The sequence below is a fragment of the Leiobunum rupestre genome, chromosome 9, assembly GCF_980474605.1.
Source record: "Leiobunum rupestre chromosome 9, qqLeiRupe1.1.hap1, whole genome shotgun sequence".
NCBI lineage: Eukaryota > Metazoa > Arthropoda > Arachnida > Opiliones > Sclerosomatidae > Leiobunum > Leiobunum rupestre.
The window spans coordinates 40,090,539-40,112,921 of record NC_143392.1 but is presented as its reverse complement, the minus strand read 5'-3'; the positions used below and the strand labels follow the sequence as shown (position 1 = coordinate 40,112,921).

Genomic DNA, 22,383 nt, shown 5'->3' with positions numbered 1-22,383 from the left:
AGTACCGTTATGAACTTTTATACCTTTTCGAGTGTTTTATCATTTTTCGCACTGCAGTACAAAAGTGGTTCTTTTTTACCTACTACACAAGGTTCCCAAATTTTTTAGAAGGTTGCCTATTGATACTAGTTATGAACATGTCAAAAGATTGCGGATTTGGGAACCCGGCATTTAAATATTTGAAAGAGTATGACGTGGTAAAGGCACGTGCTTTATAGGAAGTTGATATCTTCACTAACATTGGTGATAAAACACTGAGGTTTTTTCATTGATACAGTCGTTATTGGAGGCAAGAAAGTTGCTGGGACAAAAAATCAGTGTATAAAATTCCAATTCGTTCAGGAAAGTAAATTTGTTAACTTTAAATAGTCGATAAGAGTTATTTTAATTTTTTGCTAAATTAAGTGATCAAGTTAGTGATATTTCATTAAATCTTTGTTCAAATGTTAACGTAATATAAACCAATAATATTATAAAATTAACTAATTTAAGAGACAAGATACTTCATGACTGGTATATAAAACTAATTTAATATGTATAAAAATACAGAAATACAATGGTAATAATTAAAATACAGAAATACAATGGGAATATTAAAAACACAGAAATACAATGGAAATATTAAAAATACAGAAATACAATGGAAATATTAAAAATACCGAAATACAATGGTAATAATTAAAATAAAATGGAAATATTAGAAATACAATGAAAATATTTGAAATACAATGGAATTATTTGAAATACAATGGAATTATTTGAAATACAATGGAATTGAAAATCTTTGGTAAAGTGTTTTTCGTAGGAATCCATGTACTCGCGTACCACCACCCTGCTTCACATTTTGTTAACTGTCATTGGTTCCATAATTGTTTAATTAATTATTATTTTCCTATAAAGTAGGATCTTTGATGCGGTCCCACGTCTGGCTATTCATGCAGGTTCAATATATAAGTAAGTGTTATTATTGGCATTTAATTTAGGCATTTATATTTCATAATTTAAAAAAATTTAGATTTGATCAAGTATGTTATAAAGTCTAATGATCGATATTTTATTGAGATGGTTTCGTCTGTCGAAATTTTCTACCATTTATGTTTAAATTATAAATTCCAAAAATGCTTTTGATTTTTTTTTGAGAAACGTAAAAAAATTATCTACATTGTCTTATTTTTTAATATCCTACTGAGTCTCTATTTATAATTCTTTGAAAACCATGATGACTTTTCTATCGCTTTTAATAGCTTCATGTAAAATCAGGCAAATATTTTTAGAATTATTATCTATGTTGATGCGTTTTCAATATAAATATTTGGAAATAAATCGAAAAACTATGGTCTTTAAAAAGTGTTTTGGTAACGTTAAAAAATGTATTGTAATAAAACAGTGAGCCCGATAGTGAGTCTTAAAATTCAGTTAAAGGTTTATTTATTTTAACTTCTATTTTTGAGTTAAGCTATTTTTATTTTAAAGTTCATACAGCTTATGTTTAGTTTCGTAAATAAAATTAAAATATATTTAAAAATGTTCTTCAATTCCAGCGACGGATCGTTTTCCGATAGCAAATTAGTGGACAAACATGGAAATCTGAGAGAAGCGTTATAAAAATGAAATTGTTTTGAACAAGAAATAGACAAATAAACATGTGTCAATTTAATAACAGGGGTCTTATTCTTTTATGATTTGTAAAATAACAACTAGAGAAAAATCAACAGAACTAAGAATCTCTTGAGAAATCCATCAATATTCAGGGGCACCGATAATAACTTAACCATAGAGCAAGTAAACTATAGGTTTTAAAGTACAATTGCTTTTCCTTGAACAAAAGCAGTGTTAATTAATTTACTAAAACGACGACGAAATCGGCAGAAGAGACTACAATCCTAAACACTATTCTACTTTTCGAGTATCGTTCATTTAAATTTTCTCTTCGTGTCGTAGTGAACCACGCTTCGCTTCGAAAATAGAAAGAATATACTTAATGGATGATAGCTGCAACTACACGGCGAATCGCGCCTCTTCGTGTTGGAACGTCGTATATGAATAAACATTTTATTATTATGCATAGTGCCAAATCGATTTAGGAAAATGACGGCACTATTTCGTCCGCAGCCTCAAGCACATCTTATTTGCAACATTGTCTAATAAGTGCAATATAACAAGCATTAGAATAATTACCGTTATCATATGACGGGTGGGGCTGCTTTGTCGCGTATGTAATAAGTTTTCATTTAAGTACCACTCATTTAACATTCAAGATTTCTATGTTGATCTATTTGAATTCGAAATCAGCCCTGTTTCATGGCTAGTGTAATTTGCGCTTTGCATTTGGTTATTTCAGTGGAAATGGACACCGGGAAACGATTTTCCCCGCTCTGCATGCTAGAATTTAAAGTGCCGGTTTAAGATTGATCTATAGCTTTTATTAAACATTACGTGGCATATAACTCAATTTTTTTATTAGTTAAAAGATAAATCACTCTATTAAAGTTAATAGTCCAGAGAAATAGCAGGATTTTTGCTGAAATTTCGAACCAAAAAAGCTAAGACAGTCTTGATCAAGGATTATTCAGAATTTCGAAGTAATTTCATTATAAAACATGGTCGTAATTCTAGGATAAAATCTCTTCACTAGAAAAAATATTTACGATTTGATCAAATTTACTTGCTGATAAACCCTCACTTGATCTTAACTATTGACGAATGTTAATGAAATTAATCGCAAATTATTAATTATTCCATAATTAAAAACGTAATAAAAAGATTGGTTTTTAAATGTTTACATTCGGGATGGGATGAAATGCAATCAGTGGCCAGAGCTACTTATTTTAAAAAACCTTAAATTAAATTTTAAAATAATGTATTTGTATATTTGTAAAAAGTATTAAATCTTTTTAGATTGATATTAAACATGAGCGTACTATATCCCAAAGATATACTGTTGAGCGAAAACGCTGTTCGATGCGTTTTTATACAGCAGGTTTCCGGTATATTGATTTCGTATCACCGATGCTGCTCTCGATTAACAGTCGATTGAACTTGAAGGTTCACGAAGTTCACCGCAAGCGATAATGATATATAACATATAGTTAAACGGTATAAACAGTAAAGCTCCATTTTCATGCTCGCTGGTAGCGGATAAAAATCGACAAAATTCGCTTCCGCCACTGGCAAGCGTGAAAATAAAGCTAAAATATCTGTTTGAAACAGATCGACGCGGAAAGTGAAAAAGTGTATTTTTACCCGCTACCAGCGAGCATGAAAATGAGGCTTAAGGGCTCACGTGAGGAGTTGCGGATTAATTAATATAGCAACAGTTTTACCCATATCCCCTTTGCTTCTTTTAAAAGCGTAATGTTTAAATCTTGATTCAATTTAAGGCATACGAAATTATATCCGACTAAAAAACCATTTTTAATTTAAAGGGTATATTGCGGTTCTTTGAATTGTTTTGTCCAATTTTCTATAAAAAGTTATGATTTTAATGTACTTATCAAAATGTGCATTCATCTTGACAGAAAAATCACATGAAATGAAACTAAAATCTGTTGTTTTTGATTGCAATTAAATAGATCATCATCACCTGGTAAACTTAAAACGTTGCTTTTAGAAATATATTTGAAGTTTCTTCAATTTAAAGTGACTAATCCACCGCTTTAAAACTAATAATTGAAGATTAAAAGACCACGGTGGAAACAAGTCTTTTTCTTGGTTTTCTGAGTGCTACAAAAAGGGAAAGATAAAAAAATACAAAAAAATTCAAACACTTTACTTTAACTAGTAGTCTCTGATAAATGTTTCGTTACTTTTTATGGTATAAATTTTAACTTTTTTAACGGTGAATTTAAAGTTATTAAATATCAAATAAAATTTAATGGTTAGGAGTTTTTGAGAGATTATGCGACGAGGACGAAAAAAAAACTAGACTGTTTCCCCCTTGTGACACTCAATAGGCCTTTCTATAAATTAACACCTTATTGTTTTGATGTTGCTGCTGCGTCATGGGTGACGTATCGATGACGTTTTACTATGAAAAGACCTAGACATAGGAGTAAATTCGACGAGGAACCCTGTTTTTAAGCATAAACTGAACTGAACTTCTACGTATTTCGTGACGAATGAGCTACATAAAAACAAGTTCAGCTAGCGAAGCTTATTTTATAGAAAGGTCTATAATAACAGCGCCTTTAATCTTAAAAGATCCAAAGTGTGACAGTGAGTTAAAACGATTGATAACTTGTGTTCTTTTTTTTATTATTTAAACACCACCATAGGCCTAAGTCATCAAGCGACTTTTAAAGCCATTAATTCAGGTGGCCGGGTTACAATGCGTAGGAGGGTGGTGGCAAGCCCTTCATGCCACGCGAGCCAACAGCTCCCTACACTAACTATTAAAGTAAACCTCTACAAGTTTTTATGGAAGGGGAACCGAATACCTCTGGGGAAAACCCCTTAAACCAGCGGGGAGAGAACTTGGAAACTCAACGCAGAAGGAGTTGTTCCGAGTTATCACCCAGTGCCCCAAGCTGGGATTGAATCCGGCTCCTCTTGCTGCGAGGCGAAAGTGCTACCCACTCCACCCCCCCCCTTATCTTTCTTGTAACCCTTAGCAACGCCGAGGGGCTGATTACTCCGCGTATTCGGTGTACAGAGCCGTACCTTTGACTGTACTAATGGGACTACGCGTAATCTTTGAAGTCCCTGCCTTTGGCAGTGGTAATCTAAGCGTAGTCCGATGTACAGACTTTCCAAGAGTGGTTAGCCCCTCGAGCAACGCTTATTCAAGTGCACAAACACACCTTAGATTTACTGCACTACGTCATCTGTAGGGCTTAGGCAAATTGAAATAAAAAATTTTAGTTTGAAATAAATATTTAATTTTAAAAATATTTTAGTTTATGTATTTCAAACATCCAAATGGACCAGTGAATGAAGCCAGACGGAGCCACACATTAGAGTGATCAAATGGATGAATGCCTCCCACTATTGACAATTGTGTTGTTTTGGGCGACACTTAATTACAGTACAGGGAAAACTATACAAAACCGAAATGGCAACGTTCCATCATTTCCAAAAGTAATTATTGTAATGTTATGTTTAATTTCCATGTGTTTATGCTTCTTGTCCAGTTTACGATTTTATGTATAGCAGCTCGATATTCCTCTCCAGTTAATTTATTCTATAAAGTTATCATTTAAATATAACATTTTAAAAAAGTAAAAGAATACTGCTACATCATGGATTAAACAATTTAAGTTAATTAGAAAAAATCAAGCTCATCAGAAGAGTGTGAGCGTTGTATCACGACCCGTTCACTTTTCGGGGCGTGATTCTCTGAAAAAATAACCATCTATACGATGGCTATCAAAAAAATTATATTTTGTAGAGACAATGTCGCCCTCTAGTGACTTTTTTTGTATAATTTTCGGATTATTGTTTTTTTCTCTCTCGCTATTTTTTTCTCTATATAGTTTTTTGTTGTAATCCGATAAACAAACACGTTGGCCTTAGTTTATTTAGTTTTTTTGATATCATATATAATCCTCGGTAATCCGGGATTGCGGATCATTCAGAGAAGAGAGGAACATAAACTCCTGGTGTAGGGTAGATACGAAGAGTTAAATTTAAGTTAGTAATTGCCTTTGTAGTTGTAAAAGTCTTAAGTATGAAAGAGTTAAAGAGTTATGAATAGAGTTATAAAGTTTAAAGTTAATATCGAAGTATTTTTGAGTCGGCTAAAGTAATTGCCCCTCGTGTCAGAAGAATGGTCTTCAGTGTTGTGTGCGAGTTATGCGAGCGTGCCGTCAGCTTTAAAGTGCGGCTAAAGTCTTTTTGCGTGTGCCCTTAAGTCCAATCGTTAACCATTAGGCCTTAGAGACCATCCAGTTCCTCTAAGTGCCTTTCTCTCTAAATACAGTCCCTTAAATAATTTCTGGTTTTAATCTTATAATCTCACCCACCATTGTTATCAGACCTTAAGGCAAGGTGCCAATAATTGTGTATATATTAATTAACGGTGAAAAGATTAATCAATGTTATAATAAATCTTTACAATTTTTGATACGAATTTGAACCACTCTTTCATTATCTTACATTGGGATAACCCATGGGGTCCTAGGATCCGAACAAATAAATTCGAAATTCCTTTATTCTCCCTGGAATTTAGCGCTCGGGACTCATCCCTCTAGATTTCCCACTTTTCGGCCCACGACCTGCTCGTAGAGTGGTGCACGTCGTAAAAGTTGGCGCAGTCGGCAGGATTCTAGTGTTATTAACCTCTGGTTTACCCTTGTGAGATGTGAAATAGAAGAGTTCCTGGTTAAGTAACAAAAAAAAAAGGTCATTATGGCTTGAAGGTTACCCCGGGGAGCGGCTATCTCTCAATCCTTTGAAGAGTGCTATGACTCTTTTCCCGCCCCATTAGCAAGTCAAACAGAGGACTTAGCGAATAAAATAGACCCATTTCATCAAAGGGGTAATCCTGGGCAATTTTAAGCCATTTTGAACATTTGAAATTGGGCAGCCCAAGAACCCGGCCTAAAAGGCCACAAAATTTACGTTCGGACTCAGCCAACACGAGTCACAGACCAATTGCTACCCATGTAGGAAGTTCTACCACGGTAGGCCCCTCTCCAAATGTTAATTGGGGAACTACATTTCCTTCAATACCTGGTCCCAATTCAAGTGGAGGGACTACTAATATCTACACTCGACCAATTCCCTCAAACCAGCCAGTCATTCAATTACCCATGAACAATCCAGCATTCAGTACGGTGACGTTTCCTCATCCACCGACCCCAACTAATTTGTTCGTCACTCCGACCCTACCTGGTCAAAATTATGGTCTAACTTATCCAAATTATGCCACGAACCCGTACAACCCAAGAGGTCAAATATTTAATGTTCCCAATTTCTCACAACAATCCCCACCATTAACTCAATACAGTAATGTTGCAACATCAGTACCCAACTTCTCGTATGGTGTTCAGCTACCTCCGAATACAGTCAGCAGTCAAGTACCTCAACAGACTTTTTCTTCGGTTGGGTTCCCACCTCCATATGGCCAACCACACCTCTCCCAGGTCCCAGCACAGTAGGTTCCCGTTCCAGTGCCCTATATTCAGCAACCACCACCACCAAGAAGCAGATCCATTAAAATTCCGCCCATTCGCTTCAGTGGTGAAGACGACGCTAACCCGAACGACTTCAAGGATTCGATCCACGAATACCAGCTCGCGTCCCATATGTCCGAAGGCAAATTACTACAACTAATTCCGTTGATACTCGAGAGCCAAGCTAAGTATTGGTTCCGACAAAATGTTCATCTTATCCATTCGTGGGCAGACTTCGAAACTCTGTTCGACCAACAATTTTTGGACGGATCTTATTCAGACGAATCGTGGAGACGCCTTCAGGAAAGTCATCAAGAAGAAGATGAAACCCCGGAAGCGTATGTGAAAAACATGGTTCATTTGTTTAATAAACTTGACGTTACAGAACGACCAAAGGAGGCCATGATGTTAAAACAAATCAAGCCTGGTTTGCTACTGGAAATCAGTGCAATGCTGGCTTTACACCCCATCTCCACTTTCCGAGAACTGTTAGCAATCATCCCTAAGGTCTCCTCAGCCATCAAGATCCTACAAGGAAGAAGGCTGGACAACGCAGTGCGTAATGTGGAATTTCAACTTCCTCCGACTAAAACTCCCTACCAGTGTTACCGATGCGGGCAACCAGGTCATCAGATCCGAGATTGTCTACAGAACGCCAAGCCACAGAGGAAGAACATCCAGGATCCCTCTGCGTCCATGGCTACAATTTTCGCTACCGAATTTGAATCCGTGTTCAAGGACCGTGAAACCTACACACTAGAATCCGGAGAAATAGCTAAGTCTAAGAATAACGAACATTTACCCAATTCCTTATCTACCACTCAAGGGATTCAGGTCATTTCCGAGGGCTCCAACCTTCCCGAAGAGGGAGAGGTAGAACAAGCAGAAAAATTCCAGGAAGAACCGGTTACATCCAGCCTTCCAGAAATCAAAGCAGAATCCGAAGAGGACGGCAAAGAGAAAAACCGAACCGACCTCAATACTATTCCGTCTCAGGAAAAAACTTTTGGTTGGATATATTTACGAGTATTTTGGAATAACCGATGGAGATTAGCCATGGTAGATTCAGGATCAGAATCTTCATACATGGACAAAGAATCCTTCCTGACCAGTCAACCTCATTTTCCAGTCCAGGAACTAGAGACCAAGCTAGTACAACTGGCGGCAGAAGGAATCAGCGTGCGGTAGCATGGCCCGGTAGAACAAGTCATAAGTCTTCAGTCCAGAACGGGCCCGGAGATCAGGTTTAATTTCTATTTACTCGAAGAACTGGCCAGTACTATTATCCTCGGTTCTGACTGTTTTTTTTTAAAATGAGAGCCAACCTGGACTATAATAGACAATTAGTTTCCGTTAATTACTGCGGATATACTTGGACTTTTCCTTTCGTAGATATCGAAAACGACGAGACCAAGGCACTAATCAAACCAATTAGTCTTCCAGAAAATCTACCCATAACCACGAAGCAACATCAACAATTAACGGCGCTTGTCAACATGTTCACAAGGGTGTTCAGCGATAAACCAGGACTAACCCGATCATTTAAACACAAGATAGAAACGGGGTCTGCTAAACCTATCGCTTGCAGGTTAAACAGAACCTCTCCGGCAGAAAAGAAAGTTATCGAGGAGCACGTTGAAGCCATGCTACGAGACGGAATAATTCGACCAACCAAGAGCCCGTGGGCCGCACCTGCGATAATCGTACCCAAGAAAACAGGTGATACACGATTTTGTGTGAATTACAAAGCCTTAAATGCGGTTACAGTGAGAGACAGTCATCCAATGGCCGACGTAGATCTAGTCGTATCCAGTCTGGGGAACCCCGAATATATCACCACCATCGATATAAGAGCGGGATTCTCGCAAATTCCGATGGACAAGGCAAGTATCGAAAAAACGGCCTTCATTACTCATTTGGGACTTTTCGAATTTCTAGTGATGCCGTTCGGTCTTACCGGAGCCCCCGCCGCATTCCAGCGCATGATGGACTCCATATTCCCTTTCCCCACCCGGAAAAATTTCGGCCTCGGACTTTACATGGACGATCTCTCCTCTGGCGCCACCCTATGGGACAAGCATCTCAACGATCTCCATTATCTTTTTGAAACATTGGAAGCCGAAAATCTGACCGCCCGTATAGACAAGTGTCACTTCGCACAAAAAGAAGTAAAAATCCTCGGACACATTGTCGGCAACGGAGGAGTGAAGCCCGACCCAGACAAGGTGAAGGCCCAGGAGGAATACCCACAACCAGTTAACGTGAAGGCCATCCAGAGCTTTCTCGGTATGGCTGGTTGGTTCCGGAAGTTTATACCCAACTTTGCTACCATCGCTTCTCCTCTCAACCAATTAAAGGAAAAAGGGGAACCGTTCATTTGGAAAGAACCGCAACAGGTAGCTTTTGATACCTTGAGAAACTTTTTAACCAATCCTCCAATATTAGCAAATCCGACGAACGACGGAAAATACTATCTCCATACCGATGCCAGTGGCGTAGGACTAGGTGCGGTCCTTCTGCAAGAGCAAGGAGAGGAAAGGAGAGTAATATATTATGCCAGTCGTGCCCTCAATGACTTAGAGAAAAAGTACTCCAGCACCGAGGCCGAATGTCTAGCCGTCGTTTGGGCAGTGAAGAAGTTCCGTGCGTACGTCCAGGGAACCAAGTTCGTAGTGTTAACTGACCACCAGGCGCTAAAATGGCTCTTCAGCCTCAAGGACCCCAATGGACGTTTAGCGCGATGGGCGCTCAAATTACACATTTACATTATTTACCGCCCAGGCATTCTTAAACAATTAGCCGACCCTCTCTCACGAAATTTTTCCGAAGCTCCAGTGAAGCCGCCTCGTCAAGAAACTCCGATTCAGGCGCTCTGGGACTTAGTCAATACTAATACCAATCCTTTCGAAAATAAGAAACCCACAGTGGCGTTTAACCAATTGTCACCGGAAGTCTTGCCTATGAGTAAATCCGTTGATATTGATGCCTTTTTATTAACTTTTTCTGATTACGATATACAGGAACCAAAATACAACACGAACAGCCTGCTATCCAGCATCCGGCCGTTGCCCGAAGACCCATGCATCACTCTCCTGAGCAAGCAACAGTGGTCCGCCTTACAGCAACAAGACCCCATCATCGCTCCATTATTCGTAACGGACTTGAACAATCATCCAGAATTTGTCAAGAAGGACAACATCATATAAAAAAAACAGCAAATCCAGAGCAAAATAAACGCGAAGAATTTCTCGTCATCGGACAATTAGTATGGGTTAAAAACCACCCTGTATCAAAAACCGCAAAAAACTTTATGCAAAAATTAGCCCCGAAATTAAATGACCTTACATACGAAATTAGTGACCCGGATTCAAAAGTCGTAATTGGTAGATACCATATATCAAAATTAAAAATATACCACGACAATCCCTCTATAACTGTTGTACCCAACCCTTAGCTAATTCTAACGACGATAATGAACCAGTACCTGCTATAGCTGGTCTTTCTAGAGTGGATTTGAAACGTAAAGCTCTTCCTCTAAAACCGGTTAAGCCCAGAAAACGACCGGGTAAAAAGAATACTAAAGACTGGGACGGTCCATGCAGTGCAGAAACGTGTATCATAGACAGTGACAACGAACCAGTAATCAACTGGGTCGCTTGCGACCTTTGTGAACAGTGGTTCCATACTATTTGTGTCGGGCACTCTGACATCAAGGACAACAGCCAAGATTTCAGTTGCCCTAAATTCAGCGCATCCTCTAACTTATCCACTTTATCTTCCGAGTCTAGGATGAATCCCGAAGGTGACGATCCATCTCAACATCAAGGAACCCGTCCGAAGGTTTCCTCCTACACGAATTCCAGACCGAAGAAGAAAACGTCCACGGCCAAACAATCCATCTTGTACCAAGCTCCAGTCGTACTAGCAGAAGCCGCTACTCACTCTAGACCGGTCGCCACTGTCTTCAATACCACGGAAACCGTTCGGAACATGATGGTACAAGTCGAAATGGGGACAGGAGACCGTTTCACCGATGAAGAAATAAATCCACAGTGGAAATGGGAAGCCATACCGGTCGGATCTAATCGCGACATACCACCTTAATAGACTGTGACATTCCTCAAATCAACACGGCCCGTCCAATCCAAACCGTAATAAACTGGAATCCAGAAAAAGAGAAAAAATTGAAGCAAGAATTCCCCCAGCTTACAGAAGTCAATCCTCGAAGCGAACAAATCGTAATCGATTGCGGAGATCAGCTTCCTCCTGGTGTCCTTATGCCGGAAGGAATGCGAAAACTGCAAATGGGTGAAGGCTCCGAAATTAAAACCGCTCCATCTCATAAAGGAGTCGTTTTCCACTGGCGCTATCCCACAGTTCACCAAACCAACAACTCGAGATCCTCCGAGCAAACCACTCCACCCCATCCAGGAGTCGACTACCGACGACATTCCGAAGGGCCCGAAATCATTGAGTCCAGATCCGTCAAGCGACCGCGATCAACCTATTTCGCACGTCTTGATCTCTACGACTGTAAACACGGCGTCGCCATCAACGGGAAAAGGAAAAGGAAGAGGCAGAGGCAGAAACCTTCCGGACCACGAACGTTCCACGCTCGCCAAGGGGCCCTTCCCTTCCAGTACAGTCCAGTATCCACCACCAGTTCTACCACCATCACCGCAGGTTATCGCAGAATTGTATGGTACAGCACCGTCCTTCCTAAAGCAGCAGTCACGAGTATCCAAGCCGTGGCTACTAACTCCCCGCGAAATTGAGATGAGCGCCATCCAGAGCCGTCCAATTACAAACCTCTTAGCGGAGCACGTCAAAGCGATCACGCTCACCGATCTTTCATCAACGACACCTCCCCACGTCGTCTCTTCCTTTGACGTTATTCTACCTGCCGAAAGTGAGAAGCAAGCTCCTCCTAAACGCAAACCCAGAATTAAAAAAAGGGGACCGGACTTAGTCCGCAAGGCCCAAGCTCTCGCCAAATTCGCCACCCAAACCCCTCGAGTATGGAACTGCCCTCGTTCATACCAGGCAACCAACAACACCGACCCGTTATATTGGAACAACCGATGTTTTCTCTGCGGAGATCTACGCCACCCGAAGAGAGATTGCTGTTATCCGATAATAATTCGTGAGTCATCCACATCTTATTCCGTCCAAACTTAAACAATCAACGGCTGAAAACCCGAAACTGACCCTAATTACAAATTATGTGATCCAATTTAATTCCTTAGCAATATGTAAATATCACGCCCCTCTAGTTTGTTTATTTTTTGTTGTTCGGGGACGAACAAGTCTTGGGCGGGGGGTGATTTCACGACCCGTTCACTTTTCGGGGCGTGATTCTTAGAAAAAAAAACCATCTATACGATGGTTATCAAAAAAATTATATTTTGTAGAGACAATGTCGCCCTCTAGTGACTTTTTTTGTATAATTTTCGGATTATTGTTTTTTTATCTCTCGCTATTTTTTTCTCTATATAGTTTTTTGTTGTAATCCGATAAACAAACACGTTGGCCTTAGTTTATTTAGTTTTTTTGATATCATATATAATCCTCGGTAATCCGGGATTGCGGATCATTCAGAGAAGAGAGGAACAAAACTCCTGGTGTAGGGTAGATACGAAGAGTTAAATTTAAGTTAGTAATTGTCTTTGTAGTTGTAATTGTCTTAAGTATGAAAGAGTTAAAGAGTTATTAATAGAGTTATAAAGTTTAAAGTTAATATCGAAGTATTTTTGAGTCGGCTAAAGTAATTGCCCATCGTGTTCGAAGAACAGTCTTCAGTGTTTTGTGCGAGTTATGCGAGCGTGCCGTCAGCTTTAAAGTGCGGTTAAAGTCTTTTTGTGTGTTATATAGAACTATCGTAGTTCTTCGTGTGTGGCAAGAGTAGTCAAGAAGAAAAACCCCATCTACAAGAACTTAAGTACTTTTTCTCTTATCGATTCAAGTGTTCATTATTTTTGAGTGTTATATTATTTATTTACCAGTGTACCTTATATCCGGTCCTTTTTGTTTAATCTGTCCCTCAAGACAGACAATACGTTTAGTTACATTTATTGTCCATGCAGATTCTCCCTGTTTTAATCTTATAGCGGCCATCCAAGGCCCTTAAGTCCAATCGTTAACCGTTAGGCCTTAGAGATTATCCAGTTCCTCTAAGTGCCGTTCTCTCTAAATACAGTCCCTTAAATAATTTCTGGTTTTAATCTTATAATCTCACCCACCATTGTTATCAGACCTTAAGGCAAGGTGCCAGTAATTGTGTATATATTAATTAACGGTGAAAAGATTAATCACTGTTATAATAAATCTTAACAATTTTTGATACGAATTTGAACCACTCTCTTTCCTTATCTTACATTGGGATAACCCATGGGGTCATAAATCCGAACAAATAAATTCCAAATTGCGACGCAGGGAATTATTTCGTCCTTTATTCTCCCTGGAATTTAGCGCTCGGGACTCGTCCCTCTAGATTTCCCACTTTTCGGCCCACGACCTGCTCGTAAAGTGGTGCACGTCGTAAGCTCCTGGTTAATTTAATTTTTTATTATTGCCCAGTACATTTTAGGTGTCGTGTATTCTGCTGTATTTAAATTCGGAAAATTTCATTTAATTACTAAAAAAATGTGTAACCCAGGTTAGACTTAACCATAAAACCTATAGCTTAATTATTATGTATTTTAAGCTTTAAGGTGAGTTGACTTATAATCCTAAACACTTTTTAAGAAATAAAACAATATAATAATCAGCTAGGCTAGTACCGCGGGGCTGATCACTCCGCGTAATAGGTGTACAGAGCCGTACCTTTGACTGTACTAATGGGATTACGCGTAATAGGAAGTCCCTGCCTTTGGCAATGCTAATCTAAGCGTAATCCGGTGTACAGACTTTCTAAGAGTGGTTAGCCCCTCGGCTAGTACCAAAGGCACCACCTTAGGCCTAAGTCGTCAAGCGACTTTTAAAGCCATTAATTCAGGTGGCCGGGTTACAATGCGTAGGAGGGTGGTGGCAAGCCCTTCGTGCCACGCGAGCCAACAGCTCCCTACACTAACTATTAACGTTAGCCTCAACAAGTTTTTATGGAAGGGGTGACCGAAGAGCAAGAGGGAAAACCCCATAAGCCAGTGGGGAGAGAACTTGCAAATTCAACGAAGATGGAGTTGTGACGAGTTTTCATGAAAGTGCTAACCACTCCACCACCCCTCTACTGTTGTGAAATAGAATTCACGAAAAAGCCTTTTCATTGTTTGGATAAGAGTACAGGAAAAAGAAGAAATCTTAGTTTCGTAGACTGATATTTTGTTGCCAAATTATTTAACTTGTAATCAAACATGTATATTTACCAAAATACGATCCATTGATCAACCATTTTTCATAGAAATCTTTCAATTTTGTATATACTTATTGTCTTGAGGTTATTGAAATAAGGGTTGATTTATGCTATATTAAAATTTCTGAAGTTAGAGTAAGTTAAGGAAATTTTACATATACTTAGTTCAGTCTAAGCAACCGGGTAGCTTTGCCTTGTGTTCTATTTATTTCATCAGGGTTGTGATGATGACAGGTAATAAAAATGAAATACTTTTCTTTATTTTACAATAAAACGAGCTTAAAAAAATGCAAAACCCCACGTCATGTCAACGTATCCTTAGCTTCATTACCTGATATAACACATGATAAATTCGGTTGAAATTTATTCATATTACTCTGTTACGGAAAAATACCAACAAATATTTATTTATTTAAAAAAATCGAAAGAAAAAAGATTTATTAATTATCGAAAATTAATAATGATTTATTAGTTAATAAAGTTTCATTTTTTAGTGTGAAATTTAACTCGGAAAATGCCTAGATACGTCGTGATTCTATGTTTGGAAAACAGTTCATTTTTACGCAGGCGAGACAACGTCTATATTGAGCAATCTGCTTTTGAGTTGGTGAAAATATTCCCAAAGCTGTAGCGGTTTATAGAACGTACACTGTTAGAAAATATGACTGTGCACACTTCTGAACAAAGCTGCATCAATCATAAAATGACATGGCAAAAATGCACTCTTCTCATCAAAACGATAAGATGCCCTGTCAGGTTTCCATACTTCTAGCCAAAGCAAAGTCGATTACAAAATAATCAACTGACCAAATCGATACTAGTCGTAAAAGGGTGAGCAGAGTTGGGGCGTTTCTGGGTACACCTACGCAGAGCATAAAATGGACTGCCGTTTAAAAATGATAATTTACTATTATGTTACTATTATGTTATTATCATTTGCTATTGTAAATACATAGTTGGGTAATTTCGTAAAGATTTGGAATAATTTACTAATTTATTAAAATTTAGTGTAATTTACCAAAAATTAGAACATTATTTTCAAATATTATAGCAATATTTACTAAAATTAAAATATGACTTACTAAAAATATAGTATAAATTACTTAAATTAAAATAAAACTTTCCTATGCTCTTTCAAATATTACAGAAAAAGTTACTTAAATTAAAATATTAATTACTAAAAATATAGTAAAATTTAATCAAATTATAAATTATAAATAAATTATATAAATTCCAAAATTATAGAATAATTTACTAAAAATTATAATTTACAAAAATTATAGTATAATTTACTAAAATAATTATTTTCAAATATTATAGCGTAATTATAATATTAATAAATTTATTTTTTTATAACTTTCTAAAAATAAAGTTAAATTAATAAAAAATAAAATAAAACTTTTCTAAGATTCAAATATTAGTGTTATTCTTTAAAAATCAAAAATAATTTGCTGAAAAATTTTATTAAAATTGTAATATCATTCATCAAGAATATAAAAATTGCTAAACCTAATGTTATTTACTAAAACTATAGTGTAATTTAAACAAACTGTTCTGTAATTTACTAAAGTTGTAGTGTAATTCGTTAACAAAGGAAAATATGTTTTTTTTTTTAAAGAAGGAATATTTCACTTAAAAAGAAGGAATATTTCACTTAAAGAAGTTATAAAATATTTAAAAATAAAGTTTTATTTACTAAAAAATATAGTAAAATTTAGTTGAATTAGTTTAAAGCCTTCTCAATCAACCGTATTGAATTAGAGTAGGCCTTCTGGCGTTACGAAACACAAAAAACTCTCGATTCTATCTCATGCGTCATTCAAGCCTCCAAGAGCACATTTAATAGTTATGTAAAAGTACTTCGCGAATAATTCCACATGTGTTACCTCTAAGCGTCCCTTTTCGTGTTGGTTTAAAAAGTGTTTGTTGCAGTCGGATATAGAGATAGTATATAACGCTAAGTCATCAGACTATAATCTAGGTGTTACTTACTTCTTCGATTTGGTAAGACCAAGAGATCATTCTCTTTTGTTAATTTTTTGTACGTCCAAAATGTAATTTCGTATTATTTGATAAATAGCGTTATACTCGCGCAAAATGTATATTTAAAAAACTAAAAGTTAAAACAAGACAACGAAATAGAATCGTGCAAAAGCGTTTAAAAAGTTCGTTGTCTGGTTGTCACTTTTAGTTTTTTAAATATTAAATTTAGTTAATGAATATTCTAAATCAAAATCCCTAAATTTCTAAATAGGTTAATTTGCTAATATAATAAATAAACAAATATCTTAATATGTATAATATCTTGAAAGTGTACAAATATGGCATACTTTAATTAATGAATAATACTAGTTTAATATTTAGATTGTTACTAAAATTTACGAAAATACGTATTTTATTGGTATAATACAGTTTCCCATTTATAATTTTGCTAGATAAAATACGTTTTTAACACACGACTGAGACCATGTGTTTTATATGATTAGGAAGTTCTACATGAACTTTGACGAAATTTGGACTATTAGTTGATCGGACTTACTTTAGCTATTATGCATAATGCAGAATATCTTTTTATAATAAAACCGATAAAACTATGAATGGCAGGAACAGTTTCGATGCTAAATCTTTACTGATTAAAATGACAATGTTACGATGTTTTTCTTAAGGCATTTTGGCGGTGGTAATCCAGTGTTACAGAGCGAGATGCCACCAGTCACCCCGGACTATTGCAACCACTAGGGGCTCTTAAGCGCAGTGTGATTTTGAGGCCCGTTTGCACCGCGCGAGATGCCACCAGTCACCCCGGACTATTGCAACCACTAGGGGCTCTTAAGCGCAGTGTGATTTTGAGGCCCGTTTGCACCGCGCGAGATGCCACCAGTTACCCCGGACTATTGCAACCACTAGGGGCTCTTAAGCGCAGTGTGATTTTGAGGCCCGTTTGCACCGCGCGAGATGCCACCAGTCACCCCGGACTATTGCAACCACTAGGGGCTCTTAAGCGCAGTGTGATTTTGAGGCCCGTTTGCACCGCGCGAGATGCCACCAGTCACCCCGGACTATTGCAACCACTAGGGGCTCTTAAGCGCAGTGTGATTTTGAGGCCCATTTGCACCGCGCGAGAAGTCACAATGTCACATTTTGCATACACCAACCACCATGCATTGAGAGGCCGAAGTGTATGCCATAGGGGTGCGCCTAGTACATGCAGTCTTAAAATCGCCCATGGGTAAAATAGTTTAGCATAAAAATAATACTTAGAAATGTGTTACTCTTAATAATAATTAAATTTGGTTGTCAGTGTAGGGGGCTATAATTAAAGGGTTGATCATTTCATCGTTGTTGTTTCTCTTCATCTCAAGCGTCATCAATGGGGCACCGATTAAAAGTTGGTTTCAATTATAGTAACAGACATTAGGTGTTAACATAGCCTCCACATTAACTTGTTTCTATAGATTTGTAAGAATTATTATTTAATGGTAAAAATTATTTTTCTCGTGATAAAGATATATAATGGAAAAATATTTTTTATATATCTTAAATTTAGACGTGGCCGAAATATATTACAATTTCAAAAGAGGAAGTCCGCTTAACCTTAATTAACAATGATTAAGAAAGTAGACAAATGGTTTCGTTTTGGAATTTCTTAAAAATATTACCATTTATAATATCGGGTTTATTTCACTTATGAATATAATCATTTGACTTTTTAGTTAAGTTACAAGCTTTTTTCAAAAAAGCCTAGTCTTAAACTTAAACTAACCTAATTAAAAGCTAAATTAGGAAATTGAAGTTAAATAATAATTTTATGAATTTTACAACCCAAAAAATGCTAAATGCTTACAGATATCATTTTGGTAAAGTTTCATTTCGCCACTTTATTTACAGAAGCAAATGATTCGCCGTTGAGAAATGGAAAAGAGTACTTTCCCTGCCAATGCTGAATTGACCAGAAGCAAAATTATACATATCCACGCAGGTGGAGCATGCCCGTATTGCGGTGGACCTTATAAGTAATGTAGATCTATAAACATGTAGCGGTAATGGTTTCAAAATAAACTATTTGGTTGTAATATTTTAGCGGCGTGAAATATTTAAATTTTATCACCCCACGAAAATATTCTGCAACTTCTCAGTTTAATTGGAAAAAAATTACTGGTTACTATTGTAAAAAGTTAACCGGGTCAAATTTCTGGATAAGCATAATGTGTGCACCTTTTCATATTTCACTTTTATTTTGTAGAAAAGAAAATATGTGTATTCTAATTTAGTAAATAAAATTTGTTATCTTTGCCTTGGTGGGACTTAATTCACTAGAATGGTAAAACACATGAAAAGGTAGAACAGTAAGATAGCCAGAATTTCCAACGATAGAACGGCTTTGGATTATTTGGGGCCCATCAGTACCGTTATGAACTTTTATACCTTTTCGAGTGTTTTATCATTTTTCGCACTGCAGTCCAAAAGTGGTTCTTTTTTACCTACTACACAAGGTTCCCAAATTTTTTAGAAGGATGCCTATTGATACTAGTTATGAACATGTCAAAAGATTGCCGATTTGGGAACCCGGCATTTAAATATTTGAAAGAGTATGACGTGGTAAAGGCACGTGCTTTATAGGAAGTTGATATCTTTACTAACATTGGTGATAACACACTGAGGTTTTTTCATTGATATAGTCGTTATTGGCGGCAAGAAAGTTGCTAGAACAAGAAATCAGTGTAAAAAATTACAATTCGTTCAGGAAAGTAAATTTGTTAGCTTTAAATAGTCGATAGAAGTTATTTTAATTTTTTGCTGAATTAAGTGATCAAGTAAGTGATATTTCATTAAATCTTTGTTCAAATGTTAACGTACTAATAACCAATAATATTATAAAATAAACTAATTTAAGAGACACGATACTTCATGTCTGGTATATAAAACTAATTTAATATGTATAAAAATAAAAGAGAAATAGGCCTGGCCAAGGATAAGCAAAATTATAGAGCGATTTTATAGATAAACAGGAATATAGATAAGGTCCCTTATCCATAATACCATTTTTTATAGATACCAAAATTATAGAGCGATTTTTATAGATCCATCGAATTTATAGATCCAAAATTATGGAGTTCTCTAACTTCGCTTTATTACTTCACCTCATTTTATGGATACCTTCTCTTACCTATCTTTTTTTACCTAAAATGTATTGGAAAAAAAATAACGATACGAATATTATACTAAATCATTTTTTATTACACTTTTTTGTACATGTTTTAATAAAATAGGCTGTAAAATATTATTAATTAGGAATATTCTTCTTTTAAAATGGAAATTATTTAATAAGGAATAGTCAGTTCGATCTTCTACGTCGAGGAAAAATAAAGTTACGGGAACGAGGTCAAATTTTACATGAATGTTTTTAAAAAGACGTTCCTGCAATAATAGTTTTTTACAAATTTGCAATCTGGAAATAGTCTCCCGTGTTCCAGAAAGGCATCGTCTTCCACACCCCAATCTCCGATCTCACCACCACAGAAAAAACACTTCACGCAGTCCGTAAAGTTGGTGTAGAAAAAACCCGCGTTGGTGAGTTCCATGTGGCACGGCTTCTCTAGCGGGAAACTGGTGAAAGTCTTTAACCGCTCGTCCGCATACCTCATAGGGCCTAGTTGGGCATCGTAGGTCTCCTGAAGCTTCGCGAACTCGAGCTTGGCGTACTCGCACTCGGGGAACAAGGCGGTGTGGCAATGTAAGGGGTTAGACCCCAGCTCCCAATCCCGCACCAGACCGTCGCACCAGAAGCAGATAGTGATATCCTTATGCCCGATAAAGAAGAAGCCCGCCTGAGCCAGTTCGAGAGTATCCATATATTCCACCGGGAACTTTTTAAAACTAGCGACTCGTTTCGCCAGGGTATTAATTTTTTTTAGAGGAAGTTAAAAATTTAGTCCGACACCTTCGTAAACTACCGATCGAATGATTCCTACCGAACTAAAATCCCGGGGAGAAATCTCTAACTAGGGGGGGAGAGAGAGAGATACCTCGAATGAAGGAATTTCTCAAACCGTGAGAAAGTTAGGGAAAAGAGAGAGAGATTCCCACGGCCTCCAAAACCTATTATACAATTGTGCAAAAATGTTTAGTCTCCAGTCGTTTCCGTTTATCACCCTCTAAAATGTCAACCACCTCTTTTAAAAAACAGTATACTATGGCTTTCTCGGCAGTCGAAGAATAAGGTGGCTGGTTAGTTTCTACAATATCCTCGTCAGCTATAAAATGAGCTACGTTTCCACATTCTAACCCTAATAGAAATTTACAATGGGGGAAATATTTCCTATGCTCACCGAAAGGACTATCGCCTTTTTCCCAAGCCATAAGCTCTCCCTCACAGGCGAAGCATTTAACAGAATCTTTAATTTAAAAAATAAAACCCAGCCCGAGCTAAAGATCTACCATCTATGATATTAACCGGGAATCCCTTGTTAAACGAATTAATTCTCTCGAGCTCATGACGCATAGGATTTAGCTCCGTCTCATCCGTCTGCTCTTTATCGTCTTTCGGCAGTGTTAGGACGGGGACATTCCCCGTATTCTCGTCATTTACGAATTTACATAAGCGATTCTGCTCGATATGTTTCAGCAACGGGACGTCATTAGTCATCCACCCCTTGACGACCCTCTCGCAAGAGAAGCACATGACGTTATCATTATGTCCTGTGAAGAAAAAACCAGCTTTCGCTAGCTCCCTCGCGTTTAAAAACTTACATGGAAACCCTCTGAAACTAGCGATTCTATTTTTCTCAAAATGCATCTTTTTTAACGGAAGCCGAGTAAAAATGGTGTCTATAACCTTCGTCCGCGACCGATCGAATGATCCTTAGAACCGAGGCGGGGGTAAATCCCTCTCTCCATCTCTCGCTGAGGTGTGAATGACCCCCTAAAAAAATAGTCTATTATCACACGGCCCCCCTCGAATTCCTCGGGAGAAATATAAAATCTATTATTCCCCGGGCATGTCTGGACCTTGCCCTTTATCTAAGACTTCGACTATTTAAAGAATCGTATATTAATCGTGATTCGGGGTAAGTCGAATAATTCAACTGGTTGTCTTTTTCTACGATATCCTCAGCGGCTATAAAATGCTTTACATGTTCACTTCTTGCCCTTGAAATAAGAAATTTACAATGAGGAAAATTTTCCCAATGTTTCTCGAACGGATTATCTTCCTTATCCCAGTTCATTAGTTCCCCAGAACAGGAAAAGCATTTTACGCAATCTTTGAAATTCGTATAAAAAACCAGCACTGGATAAATGCCTAGCTTCCCTTAAAGGATCAATCGGCAAACCTTCCTTATTATTAATATTATTCTTAATATAATTATTATTAAATCCTCTAGTAAAGGAACGAATTCGCGCGATCTCGTATCGCATCGGCTTTGACCCTGTCCCTTCAAGCTCCATCGACACGGCTGGGACATCCCCCGAAAAATCATTTCTTATGAACGGACAAAAGTTACACTCTTTTTCGTGTCTTAGTAACGGGACGTCGTCGGCCGTCCAGTCCTTGACAACACACTGACAGGAGAAACACATTACGCTGTCCCGGTGACCGACGTAGAAAAAACCCGCTTTCGTTAGCTCCCTCACGTTTAGAAACTTACAAGGAAAACCCTTGAAACTAGCGATTCTGTTTTTCTCAAAACTCATCTTTAGCTTAAGAAAAAAAAGTCTACCACTTACTTCTCCGACTTCAGGAATGACCCGGGAATGATCCGGTACTAGACGGCTAAAAAAAACCTCGACTTTCTCTTTCCCCCCACCCTCCCTTACAAGCTTAGGCGCGTATGTTGAATAAGAAAACATAAATTCGAACGAAACATTTATTAACACAAAGGAAGATATTACAAAAAATGATAACATTGAATATAAGAAAAATGA

The 22,383-nt window shown here is 37.4% G+C and overlaps 2 protein-coding genes across 2 annotated transcripts; both read right to left on the bottom strand.

The window, feature by feature from the left end:
* Positions 1–19,850: 19,850 nt before the first annotated feature.
* Positions 19,851–20,312, bottom strand: LOC149927453 (baculoviral IAP repeat-containing protein 7-B-like). Its single transcript, XM_090157862.1, has one exon. It carries the CDS (start codon positions 20,310–20,312, stop codon positions 19,851–19,853), a length of 462 nt encoding a protein of 153 aa, XP_090013988.1.
* Positions 20,313–21,672: 1,360 nt separating this feature from the next.
* On the bottom strand, positions 21,673–22,152 carry LOC149927452 (putative inhibitor of apoptosis). The gene has a single exon (XM_090157861.1). It carries the CDS (start codon positions 22,150–22,152, stop codon positions 21,673–21,675), a length of 480 nt encoding a protein of 159 aa, XP_090013987.1.
* Positions 22,153–22,383: the final 231 nt, after the last annotated feature.